At 41.5% G+C, this 25,363-nt stretch overlaps 1 protein-coding gene across 5 annotated transcripts; it reads left to right on the forward strand.

The window, feature by feature from the left end:
* The first annotated feature begins 4,792 nt into the window (after positions 1 to 4,792).
* Positions 4,793 to 23,416, forward strand: USP44 (ubiquitin specific peptidase 44). 5 transcript variants are annotated; one of them, XM_030960572.1, is made up of 6 exons: positions 4,793 to 4,817; positions 10,280 to 11,788; positions 19,855 to 20,053; positions 20,527 to 20,635; positions 21,422 to 21,627; positions 22,018 to 23,416. In XM_030960572.1, the coding sequence occupies exons 2-6, from the start codon at positions 10,361 to 10,363 to the stop codon at positions 22,215 to 22,217; spliced, it is 2,142 nt and encodes a 713-aa protein (XP_030816432.1). In that variant the 5' UTR covers positions 4,793 to 4,817; positions 10,280 to 10,360; the 3' UTR covers positions 22,218 to 23,416. The 5 variants fall into 5 exon arrangements, with proteins under 5 accessions (XP_030816432.1, XP_030816431.1, XP_030816433.1 ...); XM_030960571.1 differs by lacking the exon at positions 4,793 to 4,817 and adding an exon at positions 5,025 to 5,067; XM_030960573.1 differs by lacking the exon at positions 4,793 to 4,817 and adding an exon at positions 5,025 to 5,067 and having other exon boundaries at positions 20,557 to 20,635.
* Positions 23,417 to 25,363: the final 1,947 nt, after the last annotated feature.

The following is a 25,363-nucleotide window of genomic DNA, read 5'->3' on the forward strand; positions in this document are numbered from 1 at the left end:
GGCACCTGTCACCCCTGAGGCATCTGGGTTGGGGAGAGGTGCCCAGGCCCACAGGCAGCAGGAAGATTTGGTTCTTCTCAGACTCTCCCTCATGCCAGTCAGCCTCCAAGAATGCCTTTGGTGCCCAGAGGCATCCTAGAGCCTATATTTAAGCAACTAAGCATGTCGGCATTCCTGCTACAGGCAGCAGAGATCCAAGGCTTTATTCAGTTGCCTACAAGATGGCACCTAAAGCAGTGTGGGAACCCCTAAGGTTCTGAGACACCTGCCCAGAGCCAGCAGATATGGCACAGGACATATGGGAATTGATGCCCACAGAGAAGGAAGAACATCCCACAGCCTCTCAAGTGGTACTTGATGTTCACAGAATTAAATGAGCTCTTTGTGAGTGGATTCAAAGGAGATTGCATTCTAGAGATTCATTGAACCAGCCATCAGCTCCCTGCTTAGGGTCAGCCTAAGTAGAGCTGCAGTGCTCAGTTCAGCACCAGCACCATTTGAGATGTCACAGGTTAGCCCCTCTTGTCTCCAGCTGCCGCTCCAGAAGGAAATTACCATCCTGCAGGTCACATCCCAGGTGTGCCAGCCCTGGCTGAACATCTCACACCACAGAAGTACCTCGGGTGTGTGTTACACAAGTTCCCCCACCCACTACCCCTAGCCTTACTGGGAATTAAAACACTTAGCTCATATGTAAACACCAACATGTAGGAGTCTTCATCTTGAACTGCACTGCAGCACAAAAGCTTCACAAGCACTGGAGGAAATCCTGTTATTTTCAGGGTTACATGCAGAATTTCTCTTTGAGCCCTGAATCTGTTTATAGATAAACTGAAGGGGTTTTTTTGTATCAATAAACATGGCAACACAACAAACTCACACTGCAGATGTTGCATGAAGGTAAGCATGCAAATGTTCCCCAAAGAGGCAAATAGTGGTGCATATGTGTATTGAGCTTTGAGATATGTTTTCCAAAATTTACCTTCTTTTGCGCTGTTTTAAAATGCTCACACTGTTTTGGAAAAAAAGTTTTCATCAAGGAAAACTTTTTTTCCTTGAACTAGAAAGCATTAAGCTGCTCATATTAACATATGAAAATTTGTGATTTATTATTGTTTCCCTATTGTCACTTATTTTCTGTGCCTCAGACATGCAATTAACTCCATGTAGTCAGGCCCATCTGCCAACATCTACACAGGACATGACTATACTGTTGTAAAAGTAACAGAAGAAATTTCCTGATCACCAAGATTGCCTTGAGCTTCAGGGAAGCTGGCTGTCTCTACAGGAGAAGAAATTTCAAATAGGAGCAGCTTGACTTCAAGACAGTTCCTGGTGCAGGCAGTGTGGGTGCAGGCAGAGTGAAAGCAGAGCAGCGACCTCACATCGAGCACCGTGGCTGCCGGGATGACATCGTACCCTGCAAGCACGGGGACATCCATGGGCGCCACTCCTAACTGGGGAGCTGCAACAAGCCAAAGTGCTCACACCAGCAAGAGCAAAAGATGACTCCATGTTTGTTTAAAGCTTGCTTTCCTTTCTTTAGCTTATGTAAGATTTTATCTCTTTCCTTTTTCATCAGTTTTGAGCATTCAAACCCTAAAATCAGACCCAAACCCAGTGGAGAAAAAGACACCTGGTATCACATTAACTCTTTTCAGATAGACCCAGGAGACTTGGTTAGCCTACCACTTAGTTGTTGAGTATCAAAAGCTATTACTATTTTATAATTACGTTTATATTTGCCAAAAATTTGACATTTTATACATTAGCAAAAGTTTAGATGCCTCACTTGGAATAATAGCTTATGGTGCTTCCTTCTATCAAATGCACTAAATAAATCTTTTTTCAGTTGTATTAATGCAATAGCTGTATATAATTCTAGCAACCATTTCAAAACACATTAAAACTATTTGCTATACTGGAACATTTTGACATTAAGTCAGAGGTGGTGTTTCAGTTAGAGGTGGTTTTCCCTTCCAGAGAATGTTTTCACACATCATAGGAGGTTACTTACTGCTTATAGGAATTTATTACATTTGTTTGCCTCTTGACAATATATTCTGTATCTGTCATCCATTTTTATAAATGCCCAATGAATTTTAAATTAAACCACATTTGGGAAATCAATTTCAGTCTGTCTCAATAAATCACAACATTCTAGCTGTAATGTCTGGATGGTGAAAATTACTTGAGTCTAAGTAATGTCCCTAAGGCTCAGGAATTCTCTGATCAGCCTTGAATGTTTTTAAGGTGGATGTTACTTAGAAGAATAAATACATGACTCAGAGAAAGGTTAAAGGAAGGTGAAAAATTTTAAGCGGGATGTCACTAAAGGCACACAGGAAGCAGAGCAGATATGCTAAGAGCAGCACATAGCAATTCAGTGATTTATTTGTTATGCCAAAGCCAAATCCCAGCTCCAAATCAATGTTTTGCAATGGATTAGCCAATGTGGCAGGAACAAAGATTGAAGTCTGCCTAAACAGCAAGGATATGAAACGTGCCTAGTGAATATCGGTTGAAATGTTGTCCATTAACACAGGGAAGCCACACACGAACATGAAAATAAAAAAAAATACTAACTTTATTCTGTGTTAAATCAGATACTTGCAGAAACAGCAGAGACATGGCAAATCTCTGTTATCACTGGAACAGGCTTTGGATGTACAGGGACTATTTGATGAAAGAGAAAGGGGTCTTAGAGAGATGATAAGACCACAAAATTTAAATAAATAAATAAAATAAATAAAAAAGATTTCTTGAGGATCATAATCACTTTGGGAATAGTTGCATAAAGTGGCCATTTAGGATATAAAGGGAGCTGGTGACAAGGCCTCAGGCTGTGTCTGAGTGAGCTGGAGTGGGGGTAAGTATGTGCATAGCTGAGAGCCACCATTTCTCATTTGCATTGCTGGCCTCAGCCTTCCTGTGAGCAGTGCAGATCAAAGTCTCCTCAGGACGGTTAGGAAAAGCAGGATTTGGGATTCTTTCTCAGTGCCCTGCATGGTAATACCCTGAGCTATACTTCATTCACCCGGAAAATGTGGCCAAGTCCTCCAAGGTGTGCAGAGGCATCAGGAACTTGGACTCCCCCTCTAGAGGCTCCTGCAGCTGAGGAGCCCTGGTGACAACAGCCTGCAAAGGCAGCTGAAGAGGTGCAGTAGGGATGGCCAATCTGGTCTGGACAGCAGATCCAACATCCACTTAACTATGCACAGGTGTGCACACACAGCTGGATTGAGATCCTAACAGTGGGTCAGCAAGAAAAAGCATGGAAGGGTTAGTTTGCCAACCATGACCCAAGAAGAAACTGCTGGTGTTAAAGATGAAGATAGGAACTTGACAAAATACTTATTTGAAAATTGTTAAAGTTGTCTTAAAACACCTAATAGGGATATGCAAATGCGTGGAATTACTAAGCATGAACAATTCCAATAAGTATTTTGATTAGGTAACAGTATTTCTCACTTTAAAAGTTAGAAGTTTGAAACAGATTTGAAGCCTGATGCCTCTATCTGTATACATTTATTATGAGCTTCTGAAAGCACCACGATAAAGTGACCCTGCAGAAAAATGGAATTGTGCCTCTTGGCCACATCCTGCTAATACCATCTCAGCAGGCTCATCAGAAACAGAAAGAATGGGAATGCACTACTGGAGCAGAATTGAGGCAACCAGGGCCTATAGATTTAAACATTTAAACTGAAACACATTTTCTCTGATGACACAACTAGAAACACAGAAACAGATGTGCGAGATTTTGATGCTGTCATGAAAACATCCTAATGCATAACGGATCCAAACTACGTTTGGCAATGGCCAGAAGCACTGCACACTGACCTTCTGAGCAGGTTCACATAAACCACAAGCCAGCCTGCTTCAGCCTGCTTCAGCATGGATGCAGAAAATGATGCTGCCCAGTCAGGGAGTGTTTTTCACCAGATTCCTCTTGCAAACACAGCCTGCCCGTACACAGGGCAGAGCAGAAGGCATGCACAAGTGTAAATCAATTCAGCGCCGGCAGAACTGGAAAGTAGCTAAAAACAGTTGGCTGCACTTCAGAAACTTTAGTTCTAAAAGTATTAGTGTAAAGAAGCGTCAAATTTAAAAACCAGGACATCTGCAGGACGTGAGTATACAAGTCTTTGCCATTTAAAGTTCCTGTAATGAAACCTGAGACTGAAAAAGTACTCAATACATGGGTAACAAGGACCTGATAAGAGACTGTGTTCTTTTATCACGTGAGCTGCCTCGCAGAAGTTTCCACAAACAACACGCACAGAGATATGACACGAAGGCGTTTCATGGGCTGAGATCTCCGGCACGGTGTGTGGCTGTCGCGTCCAGGCAGCGCCCAGGCCAGAGATGGCTCCTGGTGGCACCTGCGAGCCGGGGAGCCACCGGGCGAGGCCTGGGGCGCAGGGCAGGGCTCAGCCCACGCAGCTCCCGCTGTGCTGTGCTCGGGCAAGGATGAAGCCACCGATGACAAATCACGGGTGAAAATGTAGGAAGCAAATCTGGACAACCTCTCCTGGAGGGCCTAAGACCCCGCTTCTTCCCGGCTGGGTAGGGACCCACCTCGGGGCAAACAGGTGCCCCGCGGGCCCGGCCCGGGGCAGCGGCAGCTCCTCGGCACTCCGGGAACTGACCAACGGCGTTTCCCACCGGGCTTCCCGCGTCCAGCCCCGCGGGACCGGCCCGCTCGGCCCGGCGGGCGGGGTAGGCCGGGGGAGGTGGGAGGAGACGTGGGAAGGACTTCGGTTACCACTACAAATCTGGTGACAGACGCGCCGCCGGCACATGGCGATGGGCAGGTGGGTGCGGGGCGGCGGCAGGGCCCGGGGCGGCAGGGGGTGCGGGCGGTGGGCGGGAGCGGGGATGTTCGCGGCGCTCCCCCGCCGCCGCCGCGCGTTTCCCCGCGGGCCCCGCCGCCCGCCGCGCTCCCCGTTCGGGCGGGGGGCGTGAGGCGGGCGGGGGCGGCCCCGCGCGGCACTGACGTCGCGGAGGGGCCGCTCTGAGGCGGCGGCGGCGGCTCGGGGCGTCCAAGATGGCGGCGGGTGAAGGGTGCGTGCGGGACCGGCGGGCGGGAGCGGCAGCGGCAGCGGTGCGGCGGCGCTGCCAGCCCGCCCCCGGGGCCGGCCTGCGGGGAGCAGGTGCCCGGCGGAGGGGAGCGCGGGGCGGGAGACAGCGGCGCCTTTTCCTCGGGGAGGGATGGTAGGGGCGGCGCGCTGTTTGCGGAGGGACACCTGAGGAGGAGGTGCTCGTTATCGCGGGGGCGAGCCGGGTACGGCGTGGGGTCGGGGAAGCGGGACCCTGGGACCGCCACTCCCGCCGGGCAACAGGCGTTCTGCCGCCTGCCCACCGCGCTCGGTGTGTGGCGGGGAACCCCTGCATGGGGCCCGCTGTCGTACGCGTCCCTGAGGGGCCGGGAGGACGTCGAGGTGAGGGAGAGCGCGGGAGGAGCGGAGGGCGGCCGTGAGCAGGGCCCGCTGCTCTCGGCTCCTGCCTGTGGTGGCCGAGGCGAAGTCGCGCCATGTCGCAGAGCGCCGGGGAGCGCCGGACCTTCTGCGGGACCGGCCCCGCGGCACCGCGCCCTGGCCAGCCTTGCGGGGCGTCTGTGCTTGCAGGGCTGTCAGAGCTGGAGCTGTCAGAGCAGTCAGAGATGTTCGTTTTTCTAAACGAGCTCAACTGTCAAGTGTAACTTCAGATCAGTAAGAAGTGCCTGTGTGTTTTAGTCAGTGCTTTTGGTGCCTGTGTGAAAGTGCTTCAATCTGTGGTGTTTGTTTATCGTCAGGTCTCCTCCGCAGGAAACGCGCGGTTATTTGCAGCAGTAGACATCCAATGTAAAGCTGTACCGCTGTCTGTGGTGTCCTGGGCTAAATGGCAACTTCTAGGCAGCACATTGGATGTACGTTCTTTAGCTGGTAAAAAAAAAAAAAAAAAAAAAAGAAAAAAATAGAGCAAAAAAAGTTAAATGGCACGGCTCCAAGGAAGGGAGACTGGGGGGTTTCTTGACAAAGACTGTTCTGTTAGAAATCGGAAATAATTCACAAAATTTCTTTTTGAAGTGCTGCTTTGATTTCAAGTCTAAATCGTTACGCCTGCTGGACTGTACTGCAGCTGGAAGTTATGCACATAAGTGTTTCGTTGAGTTGTTTTCTTAAAGAAAACTCGTTTAAAAATCAATAAAGCAGTACATCTTCCTTCTAGTTACTGAATTTGTTATCTAAAACTTTTGAGTTGTTTAAGTACCCATGATTCCTGCGTTTTCAGATATTCAGCAGGTACTCTGAGCCTGATGAGAATCAGTTGGTAAACAGTCATCTGATATAAAAGCCAGAATATAAATGGGCCACAAGAGCACACACACGTGTGTGTATATAATTGTAAAATTTTGTACTGCATTTCTAGTCTAATGTTGGAGACTTCTCATTTATGTGTCAGGCAATTAATTACACAAGTAGTGACTAGGGGTAAAATACAGCCTTTCCTTTATAGTTATGTTTTATAAATTTAGCTGTGAAAATCGCCCTTAAATTGTTAAAATCTTGATTTTTTTTTTGGCATGGAGCAGAAATGGAAGAAAACCGTCATTTTTCATGACTTATAAGTTGGTTTTTTTGGCATCACGTGCTTTTTCAGCTCATTAATTACCCAAAAATGTACATTTTGCCAGCCTTTCTTGAGTGGAACAAAAGGAATTAACATGTCAGTAAGGCTGAAATATGGTACAATAAAAAAATCCTTTTCTATATATCTTTATTCTAGCTTGTGAAATTTTGGTGCAAGAAAAAATTTCTGTATATCTCTCTGTTTCCAGACAACTTAGTGCTTTCAATAGTAGTATTCTATATGCTAGTAGTTGTTATTTTGCTTACTGCTTCAGCTCAGGTCTGTGGTAAGAACACAGAGGGGGGCTTGATCTCTGAAGTGCTGGTCAACTAATTCAAAGTTTCTTTGTGTGTGTGCACAGAACTGAACCTCAGGAGAGAAGAATGCAGAAACTAGGGCTGAATAACTTCCTTTAGGGAATTTTAACATCAGAGCATTAGATTGTACTATTTTATTGCAGCTGCAGTTTTCAGGTGTGGGAATGAGTGTGCAGTAATTTTCCTGTTTCTTCCATCATTGTCACTTCACTCCTGTTTTGTGCCCTGAGATCTTTTGCCAAGTTTTGGTTCTAAGGTACAGTTTTTAAATGTTGTGGGTTGATGCAGTCTCAGTACTTCAAACATTCATTATGTCAGTGTGCTGCTTGACATTCATCTGAAGTTTTCTTGTCTCACTTTTGTACTCTAAGCTTTTTTGCAGTGTTTTCAGATATTGCTGTCTTTTTGACCAAACTGCATTTTGATTTCTTCACTTTTTTTTTCCAAAAAAGTCTTCTCCCATGCTAAAATGTTTCCTTCCCCTCCCCCTTCCACCCTGTCTCTTTTCTCCACACATCGACGTAGGTGGGAAAATGTCATGCTGACTTGCTTGCTGGTGGGGGAGCTGGGGCTTTAGGTTTTTCCCTTCGAGGTGCTGATCTTGCTCTTTCGTAGAATTGTGCTGCTTTTGCATGAGGAGCTTGAATGTGCAGTCCTGATTTACACAGTGGCTGCCCAGAAATCAGTGGACTGTTTTTGTCCTCAGTCCAATATCTGCTTATACTGAGGCATGTAAGTAGTTTTAGTATTGAGAATGTTTTTAAAAGTGTGAGAAAAAATTTGCCCATATAGTATTAAAATGAAGGAAAAAAAAGGCATAGGGTTTACACAGTGACTTTAACAAGCCCAGAAAATGTTGACCCCTCAGATTGCTGTGACTGACAGCGTTGCTGTGTGTGACAGCCCTGTGGGAAGGCAAGGTTTAGTGTTCTTTTCTGGTCTGCTGGAAAGGACTGTTACTAATATGTTATGCAGTAGAATCTATATATGTTAGTCCAAAACCAGAAAGAGAAGTCTTTTCCCTTAAAATTCTCTGTACCGTATTTAATTATTGCAGCACGCTTTACATACATATTGCTATCCTGAATTTTATCAGTGTTACAAAAGTTCCCCTTTGCTGTGGAAAAGAGGTTGTCAGACTAGAAGACGTGAGATAATGCTGATGATCTTATTTATAAAGACAATATAAAAAGCAAACTTACTGTGCACAATTATTTGTAAAAGAATCTAATTAGCAGCCTGCAGATAAGATTGCCTTTTAGAATGAATTAATGTTATGGGTGCAACAAGATGAAAGAGTAAGGAAGCCCTTACTTTTGTGATCTGCTGACCATAGCACACAGGAGATCTCGACCTCCCCTAATACACTGTGGCTGGTACTTGATCTGGGAGCTGCTTGGTGGTGCAGGGGTTGTGGTGTCTGTAATTCTTTGGTGCAGTCAGTATGGACTGGAAACAACTCTTAGCCAGAATGAGTGAGAGATTAACAGGGGCATGTAAAACTGTGTACAGTTTTTTAGTTTCTCTACAGCTGATTCAAGCTTTTCTTCATTACAGAATAAATTCTATACAACATGTGCAATGCTGGGTATTATGTGCTTGGAGACCTATTACAGCTCTTATGTTGGTATCTGTATTGTAATATTTTAAAAGGCACTAGCCATGGGCCAGTTAACCAAACAAAGCCATTTTTGGTTGAATCTTTTAACGACAGTTTTTATCAAAGTACCAGATGAAAATTAGAGCTTCTTTTCTAGCCATCTGCAACCTTTTACTTGTTTCCCTTCCTTAGTGGTGTCATGTCACGTGCATTAGGATTTCCTCTAGCTAATGCTTATTTTACACTAAACATCTGTTCTATATTGAGAAATCTATTCAGTTTTTCAGAACTGTAGAAATTGGTAAATATTAGCATATTTAAAGCTAATAGCAGGAATATGGGTTTTTTGGTTCTATCCAGAGTTGTGTAAATCACTCAGTATTTTTGTAGTATGGTTTATTCACCTGTAAAGCAGAGAATCCAGGACCTTTATACTGTACAGCCTAAGTTGGGTCCAGAGCATGTATTTGTAATGGCAAACTCATCTCACTTGGCATAGACTGAATATTTGACAAAGCCTTGAACTCCTCAGGTGAATTAATTGTTTCATCTGGCAAGCACTGTGCATAGTGGTGCTGGTGCTGTGTGCTCTTTGGCCCTTCTGGTCAGCGATGTATGTGGTGAGCACAAATGCCCCAGATCAAATGTCATCATTTCCTGATGCATCACAGCATTGTTACCATTTTTCTCTAGATGTTCAAGATAGTCAAAATGGTAAAAACAAGAATGAATCGCCGTCTCTTTAATTTTTTGCTAATCAGAGACTGTTTTGGGTAAATGCACCTTATAGGAAGAAGCAAAACCAGCAGCTTTGAACAAATAAGTGCAACCATACAAACTTAATGAAAGATATAAGCCAGTGCTAGTCAGATTTTTAAATGAACTTTTGAAGAGCTGAATTAGAAAGTTTTTATAGAGTTTGTGGTAACCGATGTAGATACCTCCTGGTATTTCTGTCTTTAGAAATCAAGTTCTGCTTTGCGAAGTTACTCTTTCAGAGGTGTTAGGATGATGTGTTAAAATGTAGATATTTAAGATACTTTATTCTAGAAATAGTATAATGGGCACAGAGGAGCAGTGATTTAATTAAAGGTGTGGTTTAATTAAGGGTTTGAGTTGTATAAAGCCCCATTTGTCTGAACTGTTGGCACTGTGTAAACATAATAAATTTAAGTGAACTTTGCACTTCTGCCCCTGTATGCTTAGGGGTAGAATTAATATGAGAATTTTGGAATCTCAGAATGGTTTGAGTTGCAAGGGACCATAAAGATCCTGTAGTCCTATCCCGTGCTGTGCAGAGGGACACTTCCAATTAGATCCAGTTGTTTAGAGTCCAATCCCGCCTGGCTCTGAACAGTTCTAGGGATGGGGGGCATCCACAGCTTCTCTGAACAGCCTTTCCCGCTCTTAAATGGGAACTCTGTAACAGCATCTTTTAACAAAATCAGTGCCCCTTAATAAAAAAAAGCAAACCAGGCTGAAAGTGTAGCTAGTATGCTTCAGTCCTGAGCCGCCAAGCGCTGGGAATATAAACAGTGGTATGCCGGCAATTTAGTGTGAAAGTGGAACTGCTGTTGAGGGTGTTGAGTATGTGTGGCTCCACGTGAGTGATTTCTTTCATGTGTTTGGTGGGACTCAGCTGAATGAGGATAGTGTGATCTTCGTGTTAATATGAATTTGGTACACTGACTCCTGTAAAAGGGATATGGTTGGGTATTTATGAACTATAATTTTCTTCTTTTTTTAGTTGCAGGTTGAAATATCATGGGCAGAAAACAGTTTGGATGATGTGTTTTGCCAGCATATTTCTGCAATTTCAGTTTTAACAATGGATAAATGTAAGCACGTAGGACGTCTGCGCCTGGCCCAAGATCACTCCATTCTCAATCCTCAGAAATGGCATTGCATGGACTGCAACACCACGGAGTCGGTGTGGGCGTGCCTCAGCTGCTCGCACGTAGCGTGTGGCAGGTACATCGAAGAGCATGCACTAAAGCACTTTCAGGAGAGCAGCCACCCCGTGGCATTGGAGGTGAACGAGCTCTACGTGTTCTGCTATCTCTGCGACGATTACGTTCTCAATGACAACGCAACCGGAGACTTAAAACTCTTGCGGAGTACGTTAAGTGCAATCAAGAGTCAAAACTATGAGTGCACTACTCGAAGTGGGAGGACTTTGCGTTCTATGGGTACCAGTGATGATTCCTACCTTGCACACGGCGGTGCCCAGGCCACGCTTCGGAAGGAAGACAGGATGTTCACAGCTCTCTGGCACCGACGGCGTGCCGTCCTCGGCAAAGTGTTCAGATCGTGGCTTGAGTTGACACCTACTGGAAAAAGGATTTTGGAAGAAGAAAGACGTCAAGAAGAAGCAGAGCTAAAAAAGGATGAAGCTAGGAAGAGGAGACAAGAACGAAAGCGTGAGTTGAAAGCAGAGATGGAAAAGATGCCTCCAAGAAAGAGCAGTCGTTTACAAAATCAGATTAGAATGTCCTCAAAACCAGAACCCTACCCTCAAAGAACATCACAGAACATGGAATTTTTGGCAGAGTTGAAAGAAACATATACCTCAGAAGAACTGAGATTGAAAAAAATAAGTGACTCTCCAATTAAACGAAGGCCTACAGTGACTCCTGGAGTAACAGGACTGAGAAACCTGGGAAACACATGCTATATGAATTCTGTCTTGCAGGTATTAAGTCACTTACTTATTTTTCGAGAATGCTTTTTAAAGCTTGATCTCAACCAAACTCAGGAACTGCTGGCAACAGCAACCAATGGTAAAACAAGATCTTCATCCAAACACCTGTCAATAGCTGCCTCAACATTACACGTGAATGAAAACCAAGAGAAAGCAAAGGGATCATATTCTGTGAGGCGGCCTAGTTTATCCTCTGGATTAAGTGGAGGAGCATCAAAAAGTATGGAACTTATTCAGCCCAGGGAGCCCAGTTCAAAGCATATTTCTCTCTGTCATGAGTTGCATACTCTGTTCCAGGTTATGTGGTCTGGCAAATGGGCTCTGGTGTCTCCTTTTGCCATGCTTCATTCTGTGTGGAGACTAATTCCAGCCTTCAGAGGGTATGCCCAGCAAGATGCTCAGGAATTTCTCTGTGAACTTTTGGATAAAGTACAGCAGGAACTGGAGACTACAGGGACCAGATACCCAGCTCTCATCCCTGCTTCTCAAAGAAAACTTATAAAGCAGGTTTTGAATGTGGTTAACAACATTTTTCATGGACAGTTGTTAAGTCAGGTATGTTTTATGATTACTTTTTTAAAGGTGTTTAATGGTTTATAGTTCTGGATTTACTCTAGTCAGTCAGGTATGGACATACTTCAAAGGTTTATACATTTATAACTGTTGAGGGGAGATGGTGAGGATATATTACACAGTTTCAGAAGAAATATTACACAGTTTAAAGAGAAGCTACCTTGTAGTCCTCCCACTACCAAGAACTCAACCATTCAAACCCAATACACCCGTTAATCATAAAAGTCTTACATTTGTTATTTTAAAACACACCTTTCCACCTACTGAGAAATACTTGTATTTGCTGTTAAGCACCACCTCATTTGAAGGAATGAAGAATTTACAATTTCAAGTATCTGGCTTATCACTATAGTGCTACTAGATAAAAGGTGTTAAGGAAGGTTAATCTAGTGTGAGTAGAAACTGCTTAGGTAATGGATGTCAAACAGGATATTATTTCACTAAATAGCTTGAATTTGAGCTTGATTACCAGTGAGTAATTGCATGCCATGATTTTATATACAGAAATACTAATACTTCTTTTCTATTGCAACACAAAGATACCGAAGGCTCTGTCAACACAGAAACCAAATTTGTGGGGTGGAGGCAATGGTGGTTCTCCTTTTTGCATGACTCCTTTTTTTCCCTACTTCTCAGCTCCTTGTTAAGTATTTCAGTGTGTTCACTGCTATTATGCATATCATAACAGTGTGTATAAATGTCTGAATACTGACTGAACAAACAAATGCTCGTTTCTGTTGAATTAATCTAAAAACTAACCACATTGCAGCAGGAACAGAAGTTGGGAAGTTCCTGGCTCCTGGAATGGATTTGTAGTATACATGAACATGTTAACTGAGGGAGTGTGGAAGCATTTGATGAATATTGTGTGTAAAGAAAAGGCTTAACACAAAAATGTCTGTTCCTGGTATTCTGACTAGTTGATTGATAGTTTAATGTTTTATTATGTAAAACTGGAAATCCAAGTGTTTTTTGACTAAGGTAGGATTGTTTACTGCTACGATCGCTGTAAACTTCATAGGAAGGTAACAGGGTTGTTTGCAGCATATGTCAGCCCTCAGTCATTTTAGGTTTTGTGAAGCTACTGGAAACTGTTAGATCTATCAGTAAAACTGGATCACCAGCTACCTTCTGCCTGGCCCAGAGTACGAGCACTTCTGTGACATACTTCCTTTCCTTGGCACTAGATATCTTGCATCAGTGTTGCACAACTGGAGGTGTTTAGTATATTATGTCATTAAGGAGTTTTTTGTTTGAAAATTCCATTCCTCTCCAAAATAGCAATTTTGCCAGCAAAATAAGGTGTTTTTTTTAGGAATAGTGACAAGGTTTGCTTGCATTGCAAACCTCCTTGCAGGATTCATCGCTTTAGTGAGAATTTTCAAGGCTCTAAAGACACAGCATCATTTCAGTAATAACTACTTTCACATATTTTTAGCTTTTTATGGTGAGGTTTGTGACTAGAAACCCTCCCACCTTCCTGAGACCAGGAGAGGAGTAGTGAGAATTCTCTCATGAGTAAACTAAAACAAAACCAATACAAAACAAAGAAGAAATCCTCACTTCCACACTATTGAGTAAACCAGAAAGGGAATTAAGCAGTTTTGAGGTATCCCCTGACTTCTGTGACTACATACAGCTCTTACTGCAGCTGCTCCATGTCTGTGTGCAGAATACAGCCTTGATCAACTCAAGAATGCCTCAGTGAAATGAGAGGAACAAGAAAAAGAGAATTGAGGCTGTTATCTAGTCATTTCTCCCTGGCTCATTAGGCAGTTCCCACAGACTGTTCAACACTTTACCCCTCCCAGTGTTCCCCTTGTCTTTAGCCACTCCTTTTTTTTTTTTTTTTATGTTTAGTCGTCACTTGTGGTTTTGAACATGATAAATATTATAAGGAAAAGGTAAGCCCTGAATATTTAAATTCCTTCCTTGTAAAATATATTCAGATCATCTTAATGATTTAGTCCCTTGTGTTTGCACATGGGAAGATGAACTCTTTAAAAATTCTGTTAGGCAATTATTTTCTTTTCCTTGGTAAGATTCCTACATCATGATTTCACTAGGCGTTTGTCAGAACTGCTGTAATGAAGTCAACAGAAAAGGCAAGAAGACACCCATGCAGGGCTGGAAAAAACCCCCAAACTTCTTGCTGTGTCATTGCATCTTGGACAGGGCTAGCTCTTAAAAGCAATGAGTGTATGTTCAATCCTTACAGGCTTAACTTTATCTACCCACAAGAGAAAGTAAAACTGTGATAAACACAGTAATAAAAATAAATATAGTAATACTGTGACAGTATTACAGCTTCTTTCTAGAAGATAATTGGAGCTGTTCCCAGCTACCCTTATTAAAAATAAGACGGAATTTTATTCTGGCATGTTAAGTTACATCTTACTTCATTGAGAAAGGGGAATTGGGAAGTGTGTTTCTGTGTGCAGTTGCCTTCCATTTTAGAACCCCTAAAATGTTACCATACTTACTGGCCTGTTGTACAGAGAATATAAGTTCAAGATACTTGATTCTGTGAGATACTCAAGTGCCATGAAGTCAATCTTCCTGACCTTCAAACCTCAGGAATACTATGAGCTACTCTTGATAAAGAACACAGAGGATCCCTTCCAGTGCTGATAAGCTGTGTGTTTACTTAGGTATCACATTACTTTCACATGTGCAGCTCAACTTTTCCCTCTTTCTTCTAGTTCTAATTTAACTTGAAGGGAAGTAATAAACCTGAGTTTGCCATCAGTCTGTTGCTATTGAAGTGCTGCCTGGTTCAGCACTAACCGAATTTAGGATCTAAGATTAAGAAAGCAGAGAATTGAGTGTTTGAGAATCTTGTGCTTTTTGATAACTAGATAGATAGTTCACTAGATAACTAGATCTTGTGCTTTTGATAACTAGAAAAAAGTTTTGGGTGATGTCAAAACAGTGGAACATTGTATATGAGTTGTTTATGTTTTGCTATTTTCTCAGCTGATTTAAAGTAAATTTTCTTCATCTACTGCTTGAAATATTTTACTGTTTTGTGGAGTACTAGACTAGGTAGTTCATAACTCCAGGAATGGCATGAGCAAATTGCCTCTGGTTTTTTATTTTATATTTATTCTAATACCTGTTTTAGGATTTCAGCCTTTTACTTTGCAGTGCTGTGAAACTGCAATAACTGGTATGTCTAAGATAAGTAAAGATCTACATTGTAGGTGCAAAACCCTTCTCCTCTGCTCTGTCTTCACATGCTAGTCTTCCTGCAGTGATGGAGAAAGTGGCTCGTACCTCTCAATCCCATTGGGACTGAGGAGATCCCAATATGTCTGTTAAAACCCTAGTTCTTTTCAATCCCTCAGTGTTTGTACTCTTGTGGAAGGTACTTACTGTCTCCTGTCCTCAGTCCCTCAGTGGGAAAGGAGAAACTACTGTGCTGTGAACTCATGTGGCCGTGGTAAACTGACCCACACTGGCTCACTGATCTCTAAAGTACACTTCAATAGCTCAAGTATGTTAGGTGTTATCAAGAGTTTTTTGGCTTGTGTTTTTTTAAATGGTACCAACTAAATAGCACAGTATACAAAAATTTTTAAAGTATCTTTATTTCAACTTTGTCCATATTAAACAAGGAAGGGGACAGGTGTGTTTCTAAAAACCCAGAAATTGAAATAACAGATTTTATTGTGTGCCACATGTACTCAGAAATCATATGAGCAGAAATTCTTGTACAAGGATGAAATCCACCTTGAACTTCCTTCTCTGGGCTAAACAGTCCCAGCTCTCTGAGTGTTTCCTTATATGTCAGATATGTCCAAGGCCTTTCATGATCTTCCTAGCCCTTTGGTGGACTCCAGCATATCCATGTCTCCCTTTCTTCTGAGCACTGGGCCCAGCACTTCAGCTGTGTGCGAGCTGAGGAGAGGGCAGGGAACACCTGCCTGGACCCGCTGGTGATGCTCTGCCAAGTGCAGCTCCAGAGGCTGTTGGTCTCCTTTGCCGTAAGGGCACATCTCTGGCTCCTGGACAGTTTGTCCCCCAGGTCCTTTTCTTCCCACTCAGCCTGTACTGCTGCCTGAGTGACTCATGCCCAGGAGCAGGACATGATGTTTCCTTTTGTAGAGCTGCATAAGGTCCCATTTCCGCCCTGTCCCGCCCTGTCCCATTCCCAGTGGGTGACAGTGCCCCCAGCCAGCCTTACCAGCCACTGCTCCTGCTTTGTGTCATCTGCAGGCTTCTCAGAGTTCAGAAAAATTGCCTCCAGTATTTTTTATAGCAATGCCTGGTAGGAACTAGCTTCTTATACCTCTGGGCATGCTTAAAACTTCCTAAGCAGTTTGATTACTTCCTGATCATTTTTAAGATGGGATCTGAGCAAGATGCTTCTCCCTGCTCCTGCTCAGCACGGCAGAATAACAGTGTGCAGTGATCAGAGAAATGAATATGCCAGGTCTCGAGGAGTGAAGGAGGTTCTAACCAGTGTAATATGTAAACTATTCTTAAAGCATATTTCAGGACAGATTGTCTGAGAAAAGGGGAAATGTGATTTTTGAGTTGTTTGAAAACCTTCTGGTTTGGGTAGTATGCTGTGAGTTGGAGTTTGGGGGAGAATGCTGAGGGTGATCTGTGTACTGCTGGGTATGAAGTCTCCCACTGAATAGACTGTTGGAAAGTAAGAACTTGAGGCAGGTAATGGGACAATTTGCTCTTAAACCAGTTGATGTCATGTATACTGATTTCTGTATTTTGGTGTTAGTCTTTGTGCTTTTACGTTTAGCCTGACCTCCAAAATGATTGTCAAGTTGTTTCCCAACTAGATGAAAGTAACGTTTTACATTAATCTGTAAGAAGCCATTGAAACACAGACTGCAGTTATCTGTGGTTATACTTTATGTTATTCTGCTAAATAGGTAAAGATAATTTTGAGGATACTGTATGCTTATCATTACAAAGTTCAGTTGGGTTTTTTTAATGCTGACTGTCATATGAATTATACATTCCAGAGATACCCTTCAACTTCGATTACTTTCTTGTGCAAAAATTGAGTTACTAATCACTATATATATGTCTCATCTAGTGAAAGCATAAAAATGGGACTGGCTATTTTACTCTTCTTAAAAACAACAAAGGAGAGTTGGAGCAGAGGTGGTTAAGAGTTTTGTTTCTTCCATGGAAGTGCAGGGAACATAGGCAAAACAGTTGATGATGAATTTGGCTTTTTCTGCAGCAATATGTTAACTATTTTCTTTGGCTGCACTTACACTGAATGCCATCCAGGGCAGTGGCTGTCTGTCACGTTATTGTGGCCACAGTGATGCTTGTCTGAGTAGTCTCCGTGCTTAGCTTGAATCAAGCAATTTGATCCAGCTCTTTTCAGTCTAGCCTTTGGCCCATGATTGAATACTAAGCTTTAACCAAACAATTGTATTTAGTACCCGTGTTCAAGGCATGAGAGGGTGGTCAGGGCAGAACATAAGGTAGAGATTTCAGACTAGTTAAAATCTGTAATTTATTTTGTTCTTGTGTGAACTTTTCATTTGCTTTGCTATAAATGACAGCATTAAAACTTCTTATAATAGCAATTCTGAATTACAAAGGGAATGTGGAATCAAACTCTGAATTTAAAAAGTATAATCATAAAGATAGACATCACTAACCAGATTGCTAGAGTAGACACACTTCCCTATTACTGTTGTGCATACTTTTACTGTACAAAGTTACATGGAACAAATGCATGAAGTTTTTGCCCTTTGAGTTCATGTTGGGGTTCATTTTGTGTTTTATAAAATTTCAACCAACTTTTGAACAGTTTTTACAATTTCTGCCCTCTCATGGAGAAAGAAAATCTGGGTTGCACTGTGTGAATGATAATGGAGTTTGAGATAAAGGAGTCCCATTTAGGACAGAAAGAAGAGTGATGGGAATGTCACCAAGCCAATGCCAGTGGACAGTGCAGATGAATTCCACAGAAGGCTGGGAATCCTCCTGCTTTTTGAGTAAGCCACTTGGTAAGCCCAGCCTGGCTAAGAAAAACACTTCCACCCTTGTTGCAGCCTTGCCTGGCTGTCCTTTCCCACCACATCCAGGAGCAGGGAGCGCGCAGGGCCTGGTGGGGTTGGGTGCCCTTGCCTGGGTGTATCGGGTTACCGTACTGTTGGCAGCTACAGAAATCCCAGAGTTTAACTCTGCTGCAGAGAGGACTGGCTTGGATTTGAGGAAATAAGTGCTGCTGTGTATCAGTACAGGGTTTTGTCCCCACAAATCAGCTTTGCTCACAGTTGCATGACGAGATGAGAAGCAGATTTATTGCATCTGTTTGTGTTCTCCTGGTTTTTTGATGAGAAAAACTGGAAGCTCCATCTATTATTAATGTATTTTTCTCTGGGTTAGTACTCCTTAGCTAGTTGGGAAAGAAGATCTTAACCTAGATTATTAATATAATACACTAAATTTAACACCTCAAAATGTGTTAAAATTATCTGTATTGGAGTCACGTGTGTTCTACATCCTGAGCTCCTTAATCTTAAATGTGCATTCACGCGCAACAAATTCTTACATAACTCATCAATTAAATAAACTTTTGGCCCAACAAAATTACCCATTTGTACAGCAGAAATTTATTGGCCATTCTGGGATTAAGCTGGAGTGTGATTGAACTGTGGCCAAACATACCATTTTGTCTCCCATGTCTAGATTTCAGCTCTGAATTACTAATAATTTGTGGCTTTGAAACGTTGCCAGATGTTAGCACTTGCAAAGACGCTCCTGACAGTGTAAATTAAAACAGAAGAATCTCCTCTTTTCTGCCATGTAAGTTTTGAAGTTTTGTTTTCTAAGAACAAGGCAGTGGCATTTCATCTTAGAATTTAAAGCAGTTAACAGCTTTCCTAACTGCACTGCTGAATGTTCATGCTGGGATACAAATCCACATGTGCACTCGGTGGCTAATGCAGAGATGGAGTATAAGCTTTGCAGCTACTGAGTGCAGTTATAAGAACACCTAGGAGGAAGATACCACGAGGTGACAGATAGGGCCTTATATAAATGATCATGAAATACCAAAGCAGGGTGAATAATTATCTAACAGCAAACCTTCAGAGGAAAACAAAGGAGCATCTGAACAAAACCGAGTGTACTTTCACACTTGTGTAGGCTTAGTAATCACACTGAAGAGAACTACACCAAATTTATGTGGAGCAGCAGCAGTCTGAAAGGGTCCCTGTGAAATAACAATTTTGGATGTCACATGAATTTTCATTCCTTTATTACTATGTCTTTGCATTAGTTGTTCCGAACAACTTGTGGTATTTTCCTGAATAGGAAGCATGCAACACCTAGTGTGTTGTCTTTCCAGCTTAGAAGAGCTACTTCTTTTAACTTACTTTCCTAAGTATTGAATGTTATAATAAACTAATTGTCTCCTGCCTGTAGTATCTGCATTTTCCAGGTTGACTCACTTCACTTCTTTACATTTTATTTATGTTGTCTTACTGCTTGTCCTTTCCCTAGTGTGACGATGGATCCACTTACTGAAAGAAGAAATAAATTGTTTTTACCTGTTAATTTTTCTTTGAAGAAGTGTGCTTCCTAATCCAGGCTTCCCTGGAAGACTTACAAAGTAAGAAGGATATGACTTTAAAATCCCCAGCTGTTCCTTTTGTTTTTCTTTTGTGTGTGTGTGTGTGGTTTTGATTTATTTTGACTTATTTTTAAATTAACCTACATTATAATTTCTCATGTAAATTTTCCTTTTTGTGAAAAGACTCCTGAGACTTCACCAGCTGCTTTCTTTTGGACAGTCCCAGACAGAACACTTTGACACTGTTTTTGTTTCTCAGTAAAACATAAGAACACTTACTTGTTTGTGATAACGGTTTTGGACATGCTGCTTCAGAGAAAAGAAATTAGGTGTATCATCTCTGTCATTAAATGACTTTGTCTTGTCTTTGGTTACCCTTGGTTTTCTCTAGGAAAAAGAATCTCTTTTTAGAGCTTTGTTATGGTACATGTTTAGCAAAGTACATTTTTGAGTGTAAGCAGCTGGTGAAATATCTTTTTTACAGGTTACATGTCTTGCCTGTGACAATAAATCAAACACCATAGAACCTTTCTGGGACCTGTCCCTGGAGTTTCCCGAGCGGTATCACTGCAATGGCAAGGAGATGTCGTCTCAGTATCCATGTCTGCTGACAGAAATGCTGGCCAAGTTTACAGAAACTGAAGCTTTGGAAGGAAAGATATATGCATGTGATCAGTGCAACAGTGAGTAAAGGCAGTATGTACTCATGCGTACATTCTCTGTGTAAAATATAAACTGACAGTGCAAGTATAGGAGTCTTAAAAGTACATTGCAAACAAAGACCTTCTTCTTATGCCCTGCTGTGGTCACTTGATAGCTGTTACTTGCCCCCTAGAAGATTAAATTGTTCAAAACATGTTTTGAAGTGTGATGCTTCATTTAGATACAGTCTCATGACACACTAATGGGGTTTCTGGGGTACTCCCAGCTGAAGAAGCCATCACCTTTTAAATTAAGGTGACTAATGTAAGTGACCACAAGTGTTTTTTACTTGCATTGTGAAATAATCATTGCAAAATGGCTCTCAGAGTGTATCCTTTTTAAGGAGGCACGTACCATAAATAATTAAGTCCACACAAATTCTGTGGATAAATTTAGACTGAAGTACAAGGCCATTACCAAGATTTGTATTGTGTAACTGTGTGTTTGACCTCAGCAAAACGAAGGAAGTTTTCTTCTAAACCAGTTATACTCACAGAAGCTCAGAAGCAGCTGATGGTGTGTCGACTACCTCAGGTTCTCAGATTACACCTTAAACGGTTTAGGTAAGTAGTACTGCAACAAAAACTGTTGCAAACTCACAGATTCAGTCTTGCTCTACCATTGCTTAGGATCAGTGTTTTTCAGATCAGTTTCATTTCCCTTTACTAGTATAGTGAGAAATAGTTACTAGAAACTTCTTTTCCTTGTACACTTGAAACATCAGTAAGATATGTTATAAATTTAAGCTTTAACTTTTAACTTTTTGGATTTCAGTACTTGCTACTTTAGTACCAAAATTATTTTATCCTTGTTTTCAGTCAAAACCTACTAACCTTGTTCTGAACTCTATTGGTAAAAATTAATCTTGTGGTAGAGTAGGATGTTCATAATCACTAATGCACAGACTGTATTCAGTGGAAGTCTCAGATAACAATCCTGTATCCAAATACATAAATATATTTAGCCTCAGAGAAGGGAAGTAGACACTGCATCTCTGTGAACTCATAGCACAACATCAGTACCATCTGTCCCTCATACAAAGGAAACTGAAAATGAGATAGAATAAATGAGAAATACTAAGGAGGTATAACAGGTGGAAAATACTTCCTACCCACCACTGCAGAGATCTTAAAATAGATGTTTCAGAAGATGAGAACAGTAGGTACCTTAGATACATTTAAAAGACCTTGAAATAAAGAAGTGAAAGAGGAAGCTTAGGAAAAAAAACCCTAGCATTTTTTTTGTGCACAGAATAATAGTGAAAATATTATTTTATGTTCAAACATAATTCAGAATGCTGTACTCTTTCCTTAAAAACACTTAAGTTTTCATTTGGTTTAACTTCCCAGGTGGTCAGGACGCAATCACCGTGAGAAGATTGGTGTACATGTTAGTTTTGAGCAAATGCTAAACATGGAGCCTTATTGCTGCAGGGAATCCCTCAAGTCTCTCCTGCCCGACTGCTTCATCTACGACTTGTCTGCTGTGGTAATGCATCACGGGAAAGGATTTGGCTCAGGGCACTACACTGCCTACTGCTACAATTCTGAAGGAGGTAGGAACCAGCTGGGACAGGAGCACTGAGGGAGAAAGGGGTGTTCCTAATTCTAAACTGATACAAAGAGAGTCTTTTCTCAAAAGCAAAAGGGAATCAGTTGTAGCTGATCTGCCTGAAATGAGACATGCAGCTCTGTAGACCAACAGTTCAGTTTTTGTATTGCCTTGTTAAATCTGTTCTAGCTATAAACTCTCTTGTAAATCTGAGGAAGCTGAGCTGGGCTTTTAAAACATTGAGGTAAATAAACCAGATCAACTGAAACAATTTACTATTTGTACACAACTCATTAACTAGGACAAAAAACTCATTAATTATTAAATATGATGCAATTACCTAAAATCAGTGTCCTGATGACTTTTTTTTTTCTGGTGTATTTCCTTATTGCAGGATTTTGGGTACACTGCAATGATTCAAAACTCAACATGTGCACTATGGAAGAAGTATGCAAGGCTCAAGCCTACATTTTGTTTTACAGCCAACGACTTACTCAGGCAAATGGACATGGTAGAGTCCCTTGTCCTAGCACAGCTGAAAGTCAGCAGCACACAGAATTAGCTGGCTCTTCCATGGACAACAGTAGCAGCTAATCCAAAGCCAGTTAACTGTGTGCATGGTAAAGGTTTAAATTGTCATAACTATGTATTTTTAAAAGGAAGTACAGTATTGTACTTTTTCAATGTTTATATAGTTTTGTATTAGTTGAAGTACTCTTTACAATGGTTAGCAAAAGTTTTTATTGACAATAAGTAACTTTCAAAGTACCTAGAATTTCAATACAGCTATTTTTTTAAAGAAGAGATTGCTATGTGCATTTAACTTTTACCTCAGGCTATTTTTTTAAGCTGGTTTTGTATTTTGATAATATTTTTGAATTGGTTTAGAAAATTTACTTCAATGGGCAACTGATATTTGTCTGGTTAATTTTCTGTATATGCTTGTGTACATTTTATAGTATAGTTCTAATGATACCGTGATTCTTACTGTCTTGCAGGAATTGCTACTAGGTCTTAGAATATTGACATTCACCAGCAAGGAAAGTTTAAAACATGTCAGATAGTAACTGAATGTTTTGTAGGCAACTTCTGTGAAATTATTTTGCAAGCTTGAATGGCTACACTAAAGATACACTGATAGAATTTCTTAAAATCTGAACTTGAGGAAATAGAGCATGAAGTTATTTTCATGTAAGTGTGTAAGAGGAGTGTTTAATAACACAAGAATGTATCTTTATCAAGACTTGCATGTTTTAGCCTTAACAAACCTGACAGCTTAAAACTCAAGTGCCAAATTCAAAGTAATTTAACAACCAGGGGCTCTTTTATTCCAAAAATTTTTAAAGTTTTCTTAAACAAACAAATCAAAAGCTCAGTAAGCCCCCGAACAATAAAACCACACTTACCCCACTGTCCCTGCTACAAGAACATTAGCGTCCCTTTTCTTGAATTGGGCCAGCTTACTTTAAGCTGCAGCAAGCATTGTCTGTCTCAGTCATCCCTGAACAAACAGCTGATGAGAAGCAGCTGCAGTGTTGGCATGAAAGCATTCTCAGACTGGTTTCATTACCCACAACTGCTGTACCTTATACTACATGGTCCTACCACTAGCATTAACAGAACTGTGCAGTGAGGAGAATTTAACAAGCAGGAATTATCAATCCTCCACATGCAGTAGTTAATGCCAATTAAATTTTAATTGTGAAGTTATTTTGTGTAAGTCCTATGCAAATTGTTACCTCATCTTCTGCAAAGTTTATACCTCAATAAAATGCCTTGATATGGACAGAAAAGCGGGTGTGTACTGGAATCAATTCTTACATTATCATTACATTTTTAAAAATAATTTTTAGATTTTGTCTAACAGGAGTTAAGGCGTTAACTATACAACTGATTTGGCCATCTGTCAGTGATTTAACAGCTGGGTTTGCTATCATTTCTGTTTCTGAAAGATGCCATATTATAGCAAGCACATAGCAGCCTCAGATCTCAAACTTCTTGGTCTTGTGCTTGTCTTAATTAAGTATGCAAAACAGTTCATGTGTTGGTTTGGGGAATTTTTTGGTTGGTTGGGTTTTTTGTGGTTTTGTTACTGGTTTTTTTTTTCTTTTTTTAGCCAAAAGCCACGTGCTGGAGTGATCTGACAAATGTACTTGTTATGGCTGTTCAGTCTTTCAAATACTTTCCTCTGCTGTCCTGGCTGGTGAGGAAATGCATGTAATTTAAACACCACTTTCTACTTACAGGTAGTTCAGAAAATTTGCCTTTTAGGCTTCTGATACTTTTTGTTCCTCCAAGCACATCTCTTAGGAGATCCATAGGGGTCTTCAGAGACTCAAGCATTAACAGAAGAGAGTCTGTCTTTTGAACATGTAGAGAGCAACTTGGGTGTGAGAGTTAATTGGTCTCAGTCATCACTATTAAGCACATTGAAGGAATCTTAGAAGGATTACCCTGCCATCTTTACTAGAAAGATTGCCTAGGCTCTGCTTCCAGTTATTCCCCTGCATTGCAGCAAAGATTGCTGAGTCTCAAGGCTTTCTCTGAAAGACATCTTTAGCTCTGCAAAAGCAAATCCAGCTTTCTTCCCATTGCTCCTCTTGGATAGAACAAGAGAAGCAGAGGAGAAAGAGTCCTAGTCCTCCTAATCAAGGCAGTGGGGAGGGTAGAGATGGTTAGTGCAGTCCTCCACAAGGATGAGCTAATTCACGTGCTCTTCTTTACAGCTTCCACTTCAGTTCTTGATGTTTAACTAGTTCAGGTAGTAGCTGTGCACCCTTTAACCAGATTAGGGCTGTTGGCCTCTCTTGCCATAAGGGCACGTTACTGGTTAATGGACAGCTTCTACACCAGGTCCTTCTCGGGGCAGCCTCTGGTTCCTGCCCAGGAGCAGGAGTGGTAATTCTCGGTGTAGAGCTGCATGAGGTTCCTCCTGCCTCATTCCCTGGGCCTCTCCTGCTCCCCTTGTGTGGCAGTGCCCCCAGCTGGCCCACCAGCCACTCCTCCAGCTTTGTGTCATCTACTCACTTGCTGAGATCTCAGGGATGCAGCACACAGGCCAAAGCAGTCTCACTTTAAACTGAAAAACAATAACAGTTTCCAGTCTCAGGTGGTAAAGGATTTATGCATCCTGACAGCACCCACCTTCACTTTTCTCTAGTGGTAGAGAAGGCTTCTACAGAGTCCTCTACCATTTAAGGGATTCAGAGATTTAGCCTTACTGAAAGAAAAAAAAATTGTAGTTTCAAAAACTGGGGACACAGGCACTTCCAAAACAACTAGGTAAAAAATGTATTGTTCATCTGAACTGCTGCCTAGCCTACACAGCTTTTGGGTTTTTTCCTAGAGCCCTGTACCTTTGTAAAAGAAGGGAGATGTAAGCATCAGTAGAAATGCAAAGCAAAGCTAAAATGAGTATGACTTCAAGTTATAAGAGTTAGGTGCCTGTCATGGCAAAAACACAAGTCAAAAATGATAAAAGAGTCAGAGCAGAGTTGTCTTTTTTCTTTTACTTTAAAAATACTGAAACATTCAAAATTATAAAACCAGAAAAGCCTCTTGAATCCTTGTAGAAAAAAAAATAACTATGCATAAGTCTTAAAAAAAATATAACCTGCTTCAGAGCATGCCATGCTTTTGGCAAGCTACATGGTCTTTATCTTTAAACACACCTTTGTGAAAGTGTTTGGGCTGAGGAAAACACACTGCCCACCTCCCATTCTGGACAGCTGACTGATGTT

This window comes from Camarhynchus parvulus, chromosome 1A, assembly GCF_901933205.1.
Source record: "Camarhynchus parvulus chromosome 1A, STF_HiC, whole genome shotgun sequence".
NCBI classification, from domain to species: Eukaryota; Metazoa; Chordata; class Aves; order Passeriformes; family Thraupidae; genus Camarhynchus; species Camarhynchus parvulus.